Source organism: Lotus japonicus, chromosome 4 (genome assembly GCF_012489685.1).
Source record: "Lotus japonicus ecotype B-129 chromosome 4, LjGifu_v1.2".
Lineage (NCBI taxonomy): Eukaryota > Viridiplantae > Streptophyta > Magnoliopsida > Fabales > Fabaceae > Lotus > Lotus japonicus.
This window is the reverse complement of record NC_080044.1, coordinates 40,796,029-40,808,162: the sequence shown is the minus strand read 5'-3', so window position 1 is coordinate 40,808,162 and position 12,134 is coordinate 40,796,029. Positions and strand designations below refer to the sequence as shown.

General features: G+C 39.4%; 1 protein-coding gene across 1 annotated transcript; it reads left to right on the top strand.

Moving 5' to 3' along the window:
- The first annotated feature begins 10,306 nt into the window (after nucleotides 1–10,306).
- LOC130712748 (uncharacterized) lies at nucleotides 10,307–11,790 on the top strand. Its single transcript, XM_057562568.1, has 3 exons — nucleotides 10,307–10,415; nucleotides 10,970–11,454; nucleotides 11,542–11,790. Exons 1-3 carry the CDS (start codon nucleotides 10,307–10,309, stop codon nucleotides 11,788–11,790), a joined length of 843 nt encoding a protein of 280 aa, XP_057418551.1.
- The last annotated feature ends 344 nt before the right edge of the window (nucleotides 11,791–12,134 follow it).

Genomic DNA, 12,134 nt, shown 5'->3' with positions numbered 1-12,134 from the left:
AATCTTCTGGCATGCCTCGGCATATAGAAGCAAAACGTGAGAGGGATAGTCACCGGATAGCCAAGCTCGTCAGATCCAGGTACACTGCACCATAGCATAGCCAATCCATTATAAAAGCAGAACCTTGTGTTGGGCTCGAGGTACCAGCCAGTGCGGGATGGAAAATCAGCGTGAATGGCGAGCACCAGAGGAAGGCTCGTCGTCTAACCTGTTGTAACGCCTCAATTTCTCGAGAGTCAAACAGTAACCAATATCACAATTTTCGCAAAGAGTTTTCGCCGATTACTTAAAATCTTGAATTAACGACAAACCATTTATTACGAAAAGCTCTTTAAACTTAATTTTCACAAACGTCCATGCGGAAAATAAAATCACATTAGCCTCCGATTGATCATTCGAAACAACGTATAACCATAGGTTCAAATTAAAATGTAAAGGTTACATCAAAATCCAACTTATTCAAAAACTGAAATAAATAAAGTGTTCAATGCCCAATCGAGTCCCTCCTCCCAGCAATTTCATAAAAACTCTCAACCCTTTTTCCTAATCTTAATCTCCGGAAGTGATCTCAATCTCCTGTGTCGGTTCTCTTGGAAATTTCTCCCTCATGTAGTCTAGCAAACCTTCGAAGATACCACCCGCGCCCATCTCAAATTGTTTCCATGCCGTGTCGACAAAGCTCCTCGCTTTCCTTTCGTCGTCGGATGGATCTTCCTAGTTCCGAGGCTCTCCTTCCAATGGTGGAAGCTCTTCGTCCTCCGCCATAGGTTCTGACATCAGCTTTGAATCCACTGAATGCTCCCTCTCATCATCTGGCACGAACTCTGAAGGATCCGTCTCCGGTTCAGACCTCATGTTCGACGATTGTTTTGAATCCACCTCAATAGGCATCTCGAAACGCTGTGGAGCAAACGAGAGTTGCACTCTTCCGTTCATCAACTGGGTCTCGAGCCACCTTCCTTGCTGGTCAAAACACCGAACTGCAGCACTGTCGACGTAGATTCTCCGGACTTGGTGTTCGTCGGGCACCCAAGCTCCGTCTCTCTGCTCATCATGGAGAATGATCTCCCAAGAATGACCCGGCCTCCTCACGATGGTCATCTGGGGTTAAGCCCCCCCTCCCCCCCCCCAAAACAAACACGTAGCAAACAAGAGAGGGTCAACTTCCATACAACAAAACTCAAGCATACTTACATATTAAGCATAGAAATGTAAATATCGCATCACATGTTCTCTTTTCCATAGTTAGTAACCTAAAGGCTCAGTTAGGCTAATCGTCCTCACAATCACACAACCACCTTTCTCCTTGAATCCAATCGCGATCATCTGCAGATGAACATCAATGGGGACCAACACAGTCAACCCATCACCTTTCTCTTTGTAAGACCCTGTTTTATGATTATTATTGTTTATTTGAAATAAATAATGAAGTATGGTTTTTCAGTGATTAATAAATCACTATCTAATATGTGTGCAATATTTATATTTTGCCTAGGTCGTGAAAGTGTTATTATTTTCTGAAAATAATAATATTTGTACTAGGAAATATTTATTTTGGGTGAGGTTTTGACCTCAAGGTGATGAGAGGCGTGATTTTGGTTGCCATGGGGAGGTGATGGCCGAATTTCTCAAGGGAAAGATATGGTGGAGATTTGTTTGGATTTGTTTTGCCTATTTTTGAGGAAAAATCTGGTTTTAAATGTGAAGATTGGGTTTTATTTTATAAAAGGGAGTTATTCCTTATTATTTATTTTATGATTCAGTTTTTATTTTAAAAAGGTGAAGCATTTATTTCATTTTTTCAAATGTTAGTGAGATAGAGAAAATTTTTGCAAAACCCTAGTGTGTGTGTGTGAGTGGCCGCCGGCCACATATAGGGAAAAGGGGGAGATTTTCTTTTTCTTTCTCAAGTCAAAAGAGCTGAAATAGAAAGGCACAAAACATATCCTCATTCACGTAAGTTTTCATCAAAGAAAAGAAAAAGGGTTTCTTGAGAGAGAAAAAGTGAGAGAGCCGCCGAGAGAGAGAGGAGCAAGGAAGAAGAAGGGGCCCGTGACAAGCAAAGCAAGGGGAGGAAACCGTGATCATCTCTTCAACCATCTATCCTTCTTTTCAATTTCTAAGCAAAGGTGAAGGTTGTTCTGGTCTTTGGTAGAGTCTAGGCTATGTGTTGCATGAAATCTTGTTCTATGTGTACAAAACCTCGTGTGATTGATGATATGGTGCCTCTCTAACATGTAAAATATTTTGTTTCTGTTTTGAATATGTAAACCTCGTGTGATATCTTGAACATGTTTTAGGGCCAAAGTTTCTGTTTTTACCTTCTTCTAAGATTTGATGCCATGATGTATGAAAATCTTTAGGCGAAAACATGTCAAACTTGATGGTTATCCTCGAATCTATGTTGATAGTCCATATCATGCGACTCTGTATTCCTAACTCGCTGTGTAAGTCCCGGGTCTATTCATCTCTGAACAAGACCACCACTGACGTCTCCGTATTCCCACTCTCATTAGTAGTAGTGATAACACTTTCCTACTCCTTGTCGCTCCGAGAGTTTGTTTACAAACATCATCCATCGCCCCCTTATTCTCCTCAATAATTTCTAGCGAACTAGAAACAAGTAAGTACACCTCAAAATGATTAGAGGTGAGATCCATGGGGATCAAGTAGTTGGTTTTTAAGGTAGGAAATTCTTATTCGACCCGGTAATGGTTATGTACTCATAATTGATTTGATAAAAAGGTTGTCACCTATCATCTATTAATTTCACTTTATAATTAATATTATCTATCTCCGTAAGGTATTTCCTAACATGTGACGAGAAGGTCTAGTTCTCAAAATCAAGAATCAATAACACATTAAGTCGGTGAATCATTTCCCTATACCCTCCTACCTCAGATGTTTAATTTTTATGTTGTCATAAGACAATTCTTTTTATCCTAGCCACTAGGCCAATTTCCTAAGTATCACCATATCCCATGGTATACTTCATCTCCTTTCTAATAATGCAGCAATACAACATCCACAAGCAATTCATAACATGAATCACAAGCAAACATTCAGCATCACTTCATCAAGCATATAATTCAATAGCATTCGCAAACAGTCAAGTAAGTAAAAATATGTTTACTATCGCTTTAACGGTTACTTATCCGTCATGTACCAAGACAAGGTCTTGTCCAACTCCCCTTACCTTTGACTCAGTGGTTTTTGGTCTCGAGAGCCTAAATCTTCACTCTCTGCATCATTGATTATGTTAGGGTTACGACAAATTCATTTTGCTAAAGCATTAAGCTAACTTATGAATTATTTCATTTTCTTTTTAATACCCTTAAACCCTTTAACTTAATCAATTCTCTTCTCTGACCTGACTATGTCCTTTGTTTTATTCATCTACCAAATTAATAATCACATTCTGATTTTTTTTCGAACTTGATTTATAACTTAAGTAATTTTACTAAAATCACCTATTAAGCTACTAACTATCTAATCGATATCCTAACCTACTGACTTCTGACCTTTACTTTTTCCGGCAATTCTAACACATAATCAGATTCAGAATCACTTAATTAAGCTGATTATTCTAGCTTAACTACACTTAGTCATTTTCTAAGTTCATTTTTAATCCTTAAGGTTTTTGTTACTATTATTGAACCTTCCATTGATCATTCTAAAGCTCTTAATAATTTAAGATAGTCTCCTAGTGCTTAACTAAAGTCAGATTATGCAAAATCAAGCTTCATCCTACTTAATCAAAATCTCATTAAGCTTAAGCTTACTTGAAAATTAATAAATTCACAAACTAAGTTAAAATTAACTTCTGATACTCCATACCTATAGTTTTCCATGTTCTGAGTTCAACTAAACCATTTTCAGAGGCATTTGGGCACTGTAGTTACCTCAATTAGCCAGTTTTTGAGTCGGGTGAGAGGTGAAATTGGGGTTTTTCACGTCAGAGCTCTATCATCGATTCTACCTATCCTATAAGGCTCTATCATGTTCCAGAAGCATAAACTAATCAATTTGGCACTCTAACTCGAGGCCAAAAGCTCAACCCGATAGCATGCTCGAGTTTGAAAATTTGAATATTGGTTCCATCGATGCCTAGTGATTCATGGATCTAAACTGATTTAAAGCTTCCTAAAAATGTTCTAACATGCTTAAGGGTACGTTTTGGAGTGAAAACAATGCGAAAATAAGCGAGTTGCAGAAACTCACTAGCCGGAGAAGACAGAACTTGTAAGACCCAAGTTTTTAAGCTTAGAATAAGTGGAAGAGATTTCCATTTACGATTAGGCTTGACGTATCGTGAAGGAAAAACCTGAACAAGAGTTTATCGAAGGGAATAAATTTGTGAAGGAGAAAGTTCAGGAAAAGTCTAAGGATTGTATCGAAGTCGATAAAATGTTATAACACGATTAGCATTATTCGTTTACGCCTAGGACAAGAGCCTTAGGAAAAGATTAATTCCACCCTTGGAACACTGTAGGAATTAATTCCGAAAATCTTCAAAAGGAATATAGGGATTTCTCCTATTCCTTTCCATGTCAAGCGTTTCAAGGCGAAACTCTAGTATCTAGGAACGTCCGATTCCAATCCTCGGAAGTTTGCCGAAACTAAAACCCTGATAGTTCAAGAACCCTAGAATCAACCGACGATGAAGACTTTTTCTATTCGGAGCTTCAAATAAAGATTTCATCCGCGTACACCCACTCTAATCGACGTTCCAAATCTTTCTTCAGAAGGAAGTTTCTGCATCCGAGGTCAAAACCATAAAGTGTATTTGAAGCCGGTAAGCATTAAAAACAAGCCTCGAAAACCAAAAATCATACTGATATTTCTTTGAAGAATTAGAAGATTCAGCGGGGAGAATATCGTGTCTAGAATACGTTGGAATCAGTAGGAAGAATCGGAAATCACTCTCATATTTTTATCTTAACTCTATGAGCTAAATCCTCCGATATCTAAACAAATCTGTACCGGTTTACAAAATATCTATTCATCTTTATCCAATCTTTGATAAATATCTATTCATCTTTATCCAATCTTTGATAAATATCTATTCATCCTTATCCAATCTTTACAAAATATCTTCCATTTCATTCACTATATATAGGTTGTTGTAGCTTGAAAAATGAAAAACAAAAACCTCACAAACACACACACACAACCCGCGGCCACAAGAGGAGAAGGAGGAGAAGAGTTTTTCGCCGATTCTTGCTTGATCGTTCCACAGTTCGTTGCTACGCGTAGGCCTCAAGGTACTAATGCTTTTCCTTACTTCTGATCGTAAATTCTGTAGCTTTTCTCTATGCTTTTCTGTACTCTTAGTTTTGAGCTTTTTGCAAAACTATCTATATAACTTCATCTTTCTATCTAAACTTATTCCCTGCGTGCCCCTGAGCATGTTTAGCGGATTACATTTCGCCGATTCTCGCCGAATTGCCGCCGAGTTTCAATTCTGCTCATAATACCCATTTTTGGGCTAAAGTTCCAACCTTTAGGCTTAAAACCCTCGACTGAGCTTAGCGTTAGTAAGATTAGTCGTCATAATCATCGTTAGTATCAACCCCATCTAATTTGTTTTTCGAAACTCTAATTTTGAAATTCTGAGATGAAAATAATGACCAAAATACCCCTGTGACAGTTTTCGATCCGATAATTTTTCCGAGTTTAGAATACCCTTAGTTACGACTAATGATAACCTAGGAACCAAGTCTGATCGAAGAAAAATCGACCCACCTAATTACCAATAGTGGCCGAGACTACCCTAGGAGGAGGAAGAAAATTCTTTTTCGAAAACTTGTCCTTTCGCGCTAGATTATCGTACCTCGAAGTATATGCTACTTCGTGTAACCTTAGTAAGTATTGATTGCTGAGTTTCGGATAGATTTTGATGGAATTCTGTGGGTTTTACTCTAAGGTTCTTTTGAGGAATTTCTTGAAGAACAAGGAGCTGATTGTGAAGGAGCGTTTGAAGAGAACCCTGGAGAATCTACAGGTGAGGGCTACTCACTGAAGTATTAGTTAATGCTTTAGGTGTCGACGTATTCGACTTGATTTATTGTTTATGCACTTGTTTGTGTTTGATTGAGAAAAGTTTTCTGAGGCTTCGGCTGACAATGTAGATGATTCATCTACTAACTGTTTTTGAGATTGACTTACATGCTATATGCTACATGGTTAATCTAGGATGTGTGATATATGCTCTATATGCTAAGTGTTATGTGGTTAACTTAGGATGTGTTGATATATGAGCTATGATTGTTGAATTGTGCTAACTTAACTATGCTATTTACACATATGTCTGTGGTACTGGAGAGTGAGGATAACGGGCAAGTCATGCCGATATTTTTTATAAGAGTTTGAGAAAGTTTGACGGGACGAACGGAGTTCAGGCCTTGTTATTGTTTTAGTGGATCGAGACATTCTCTCGGAATTACTTGGGATTATGGGATCTTTTGAAGACTCATAGGAATTATGATAAGACTAAAAGGAAACTATTTTTACAAGGAAAATTCATAAGATATTAAACAATCTCTAAACCTTTAAATAATGATAAACAATCACGGATGCAAGCTTAGGATTGAATATTAGTTTTGGAAAAGGAGATTTGTCGTCGAATCCAAGTTTTGGGAAAACTTTAAGTTTCTGAGTATGTCGAATACTCCTTCGCTCTTTGAGCAGTTTGTTTAGCCATCCAAGGGACGAGCCGAGAATCTTCACTGAGGCGTGAGACATCGTGAAAAGCATGGATCTTCACTGAGGCGTGAGACCTCGTGAACAGCATGAAACTTCATTGAAGCGTAAGACTTCGTGCAAGTGTGTAAATTCACTGAGGCGTGAGACCTTGTGAAAGCATAAAACTTCACTGAAGCGTGAGACTTCGTGATTGTATAAGACTCCACTGAAGCGTGAGACTTCGTGAGAGCATTGATGACTCGAAGAGTTATCGTGAGTGACTGCACTCTTTTTATGATTAATTGTATTTTGTCGCAGAATCGACTTTTACCTTAGGGTATTCTTTTTAGAGACAAATAAGTTAGTTAGAACACGTGGCGACGTGTCGAGTGAGGTCGGAGACGTTGTTTGACTAATCACTTTGCATTCATGCACTCATTTTGAGGTATTAACACGGGACGAACTCCGGACCTCGATGGATTCCAAAATGGTCATAAGACCCGGATTTCCATAAAAGAACACTACGGTGATTCTTAGTAGCAGACGGAAATGGCAGACCTTCGGGTTCACTGCTGATCTGACTACACTTTGTGTGGTGTAAGAGACACGCGAGCGGAAATGGTCCCACCGTTTCTGGTGCTAGGATTGACTCGTTGATGCCCATCCTTCCGGAATGCATTTGGTTAACCGGCATTGCATTTCATGCAACATGCATACTGACTTAGTTGCTGAGTGTGATTGATAATTGTTAATCTACTTGACGCATGCTAATTGTTATTATCGTCTTTTATATTCATTGTGAACTGTACAACCCTAGGATGCTATCTCTAACTTATAAGCCTAAGTAGCTACCCCTTAAACTGTATCTATTGGATTTATTATTTACGTAATTCTTTGGAGTTGACCCTCGCGTCTTCTGTGTGTGCTTTGGCGGACTACGCCCTTTGTCAGATGTCCATGGCGGACTGGTTCACGATGGTTCACCCTTCGGGGGGAACTAGGTTTGAGGCCAGCACCGGAGCGCATCGCGGTAGCGAGAGGAGGACGGATGGTGTATATAGACTTAGTCGTTCTGGATTCAGATTCAGACGACGATCACGCTAGCATGTAGTTTTGAGTGCTGGTGTGAGCTCCTCGAGATAGGATTAGTGTAGGAGTAGAGTCTTAGCTCTGACCGTCATTGTTTTCTTTGGGAACCGGGTAGTTTCCCGCCTATAGCTTTTTGTGTGGTTTCTCTACGGGAATCACAGAGAGTTGGTTGGACTTAGGAGGTCTTCTTTTAGGCCGATTGGGCTAACTTATTCTCATTTTTGAGGCCTTTACTTTTGGTCTGTACATTTTGCCTACGGGCGTTACTTTCTACTACTTCCCGTCACTGGAGGTTTACTCGTGACGTGGTTTGCTACTTACAGCGGGGGTTGTAATTATTTTTGTATATTAGTTCGGTTATCTTTTGTTGGGGAGTTTATTTCTTTCAGTCTCTGATTGTATTATCGAAAAAAAAATATTCACGTTTTTCCGCATTAAGTTTCTTTTGGTTACTAAAGTGACACCACCGAAATCGGGGTGTTACAGAACTCGCCGGATAAGACGATCGGAGTTGTCCAAATTGTCACAGTCGTGGTGTTCTGGGCACTGGAACTTGATCTACAGGTTATGGTGATAAGTTTGGTACCAATGGGTGCGGCTATGGAGGTCTGGTGTGCGAGAAAAGTCATGTTGCAGGTCGGAGCTCTCGCCGGATTCTTGAAAATGCTCGCCGGAGTTGCAGGTTGCTCTCGGTTTTGAGCTTTCCTTGCTCAAAGCTTCACAAAAATAACCCAGATCGAATCCTCACCCTCTCAAGAATTACACTCTAACACTTAGTAATTTGGGAGAATCGAAGAGGAGAAGTTCTTGAAGCTCTCCTCTGGTTTTCTCACTTTCTGGGCTCTCTACTCACTCTTGGCTCACTCTGAGACTTGGAATGGAAAGCTGAGGACTTAGGGTTTCACAATGGTTCATTTTATAAGCTGAAGGCTAGTAATTATGGATAATCAAATTTAAGCTCTAATCCAAGTTGCACCACCTATGGAATTGCATGCAATCTGATTATCACAAGGTTCCAGAATCTGCTCCAAGTCTGAACACGTCCAGGCATCATTAAGGAGGGATTTATGGGAACTAGAAGTCATCATGGTGCTTACTATTGATGAATAGTAGTGTGTCATCATGGATGAATAGTAACCTAGGGCACCAGTCTGTCAATTATTTTATTATGTCTTCAAGTCGGGACAAATTGGCTACTATGCTTCATCATTTCTGCAGCTTAGGGTTTTATAGTAGTGTATTTCCCCTCCGAATGCTTAATACTAACACACCTTGTATACTAGGGTTTGATTATTGATCTGACTATCGATCGATCTGAGACAGTGTATCTCTATTGTCAAGAGATTCGATCAGAGTAGCTTCATGTGCTCATCTACTCGAGTTACTCATCTAAATGGGAGTTATGACGACCATGTCTTTGGTACTTTTTATTGTCGGTTCGATCTAATCGTCACACCCACTTTCTATCGTCGCATCGTAAATCGTGCATAAAATTAGGTCACACATATATACACACAAGCTCACACATACACGTATGACATATATATATATATATATATATAGATATATCTATCTATTTATACCTACTCATGGTTAGTCAGAGTTCTAATCCTAGCTCATTCCTAGTTCTAGGGTTAAGTCATCGACTAACGATCATCACCTGATTAGTTAGAGTATGGGATGTCACAGCACTCATGGCTATAACAAATGACAAGAAAGCAGAATCAAAAGTTGAGCTAACATCAGAAGCTGAGTCAGACTCTGAGGAAGAAAATGAGGTATTTGCATCCTTTTCTCCTTCTGAACTTAAAACTGCCATATATGAGATAATGTAAAAATATGATTCTCGTATGAGTAAACATAAATTTCTGAAAAAGAAATTCTAAACAACTTCTGAAGTTTCTGCTAAACATGAGAAAACCATTTTTGAGTTAAATGAAAATAACTTTGCTTTAACTAATTCTAACCTTGTTCTTAAAAGTAAAATCAATAAGTTAGAAGAAGAAATTGCCTCAAGCTCATATGTTTCAGATAATGAAACCAAGTATGAAAAGGCATTTCAAAATTTCCTAGCTGAAGGCATAGATAGAAGCAAGATGGCTTCACTGATCTATGGTGTAGGAAAAAATGGGAAAGATGGTATCGGGTATTCTGGACCTTGTAGAAAAGGCAAGACTCCTGAACCCAAACCTAAAGCTCTCTATGAGCACTTTGTTCCTTCAGGCACTATAATAGAAAGTTCTGAACCAGAACATTCTGAGGTTGCAAAGCCCCAGAAACAGAAGTTTTAAATGTCTAAATATCTTGCTCAAATACCTTCATATTATCTTCTTGCACTAACACCCAAAGTTGTCAGAACTTCTGGGGTAACTAACAAGAAAGGACCTAGAAAGTGGGAACCTAAGGATAAGATTGTGTATGTTGCAGATATCCTTAACAGCTCCACTGAAACACCAATCATGGTAACTGGACAGTGGATGCTCGCGACACTTGACGGGAGAAAGGCGTTTATTCCAAGAGCTAAAACTTAAGCATGGAGGTGAAGTGGGATTTGGAGGCAACCAAAAAGGAAAAACCATTGGTTTCTGGAACCATTGGTACTGGTAACAACACTACTATTAATAATGTAATTCTAGTTGATGGTTTGATGCATAATTTATTGTCGATAAGCCAATTAGCTGACAAGGGTTATGACATCATTTTTAATCAAAAGTCCTGTAGAGCTATTAGTTAGAAAGATGGCTCGGTTCTGTTTAACAACAAGAGCTGGAACAACATCTATAAGATCAGATTATCTGAGTTGGAAACTCATAATGTAAACTGTCTTCTATCTATTAGCGAAGAGCAATGAGTGTGACATAAACGGTTAGGGCATGTGAGCTTGACAAAGATTTCTCAGCTTAACAAGCTTGACCTTGTCAGGGGCTTGCCAAATCTGAAGTATTCTTCAGATGCTCTTTGTGAAACATCCCAGAAGGGCATGTTTACAAAAAGACCCTTTATGGCTAAGAATGTTGTTTCCACCTCAAGGCCGTTAGAACGTCTGGATATTGACCTCTTTGGGCCAGTGAAAACTGAGTCTTTAGGTGGCAAGAAATATGGGTTAGTCTTGATGGCTATCGCCATTGGACGTGGGTAAAATTTTTAAGACGCAAGGATCAGTCTCATTCTGTGTTCTCTACCTTCTGTGCTCAAGTGCAAAATGAGATGGGTTGCAAAATTGCCCTTGTCAGAAGTGATCATGGTGGGGAATTTGAGAATAAAGAATTTGAGAATCTTTTTTATCAGAATGGAATATCCCATGATTTCTCTTGCCCTAGAATTCTTCAGCAGAATGGATTTGTGGAAAGAAAGAATCGGGCCCTACAAGAGATGGCTAGAACCATGATTCACGAAACTGGCATGGCAAAGCAGTTGTTACCCTTGATCAAGTTCACCTACAACAACAGTTTCCACACGAGCATAGGGATGGCGCCCTACAAAGCACTTTATGGTCGAAGGTGTCGTACACCCCTATGTTGGCATCAAGACGAGGAGAACTTGGATATTGGGCCTGAATTAGTTCAACAGGCCACTGAGGAGGTGAAGCGGGTCCAGGAAAGGATGAGGATCTCGCAGAGTCGTCAGAAGAGCTATGCTTACAATCGGAGAAAGGAATTAGAGTTTCATGCTAGAGATCATGTCTTCTTGCGAGTCACCCTGATGACAGGTGCTGGAGGGGCGATCAAGTCAAAGAAGCATACTCCAAAGTTCATTGGACCGTATCAGATTACAGAGCGTGTTGGACCAGTGGCGTATAGAATTGCACTACCGCCATTCCCTTCCAACTTTCATGACGTGCTACATGTGTCGCAACTGCGGAAGTATATGGCCGATGATTCTCATGTGATTGAACCTGATGACATACAGCTGAAGGATGATCTAACGATGGAGATGCCACCCATCAAGATTGTCGACACGAGTACTAAGCGCATGAGGAACAAGGAGGTGTCATTGGTGAAAGTGATTTGGAATTAAGCAACAGGTGACGCTACATAGGTGTTAGAGGATAAGATGCGGGAGTCACATCCTGATTTGTATGTAGAACCTTAAGTTTCGAGGGCAAAACTATTTTAAGGGGGGTGGTATTATAAGACCCTGTTTTATGATTATTATTGTTTACTTGAAATAAATAATGAAGTATGGTTTTTCAGTAATTAATAAATCACTAACTGATATGTGTGCAATATTTATATTTTGCCTATGTTGTGAAAATGTTATTATTTTTTGGAAATAATAATATTTGTGCTAGGTAATATTTATTTGGGTGAGGTTTTGACCTCAAGGTGATGAGAGGCGTGATTTTGGTTGCAATGGGAAGG

Excerpts from the sequence above, each read along its gene's own strand:
- LOC130712748 (XM_057562568.1), top strand. The coding sequence starts at position 10,307 with ATGGAGGTGAAGTGGGATTTGGAGGCAACCAAAAAGGAAAAACCATTG. Across the intron at positions 10,416-10,969 it reads TAATGTAATTCTAGTTGATG|TGCAAAATGAGATGGGTTGC; the intron begins GTTTGATGCATA and ends TCTGTGCTCAAG. Across the intron at positions 11,455-11,541 it reads AGTTTCATGCTAGAGATCAT|ATTACAGAGCGTGTTGGACC; the intron begins GTCTTCTTGCGA and ends GGACCGTATCAG.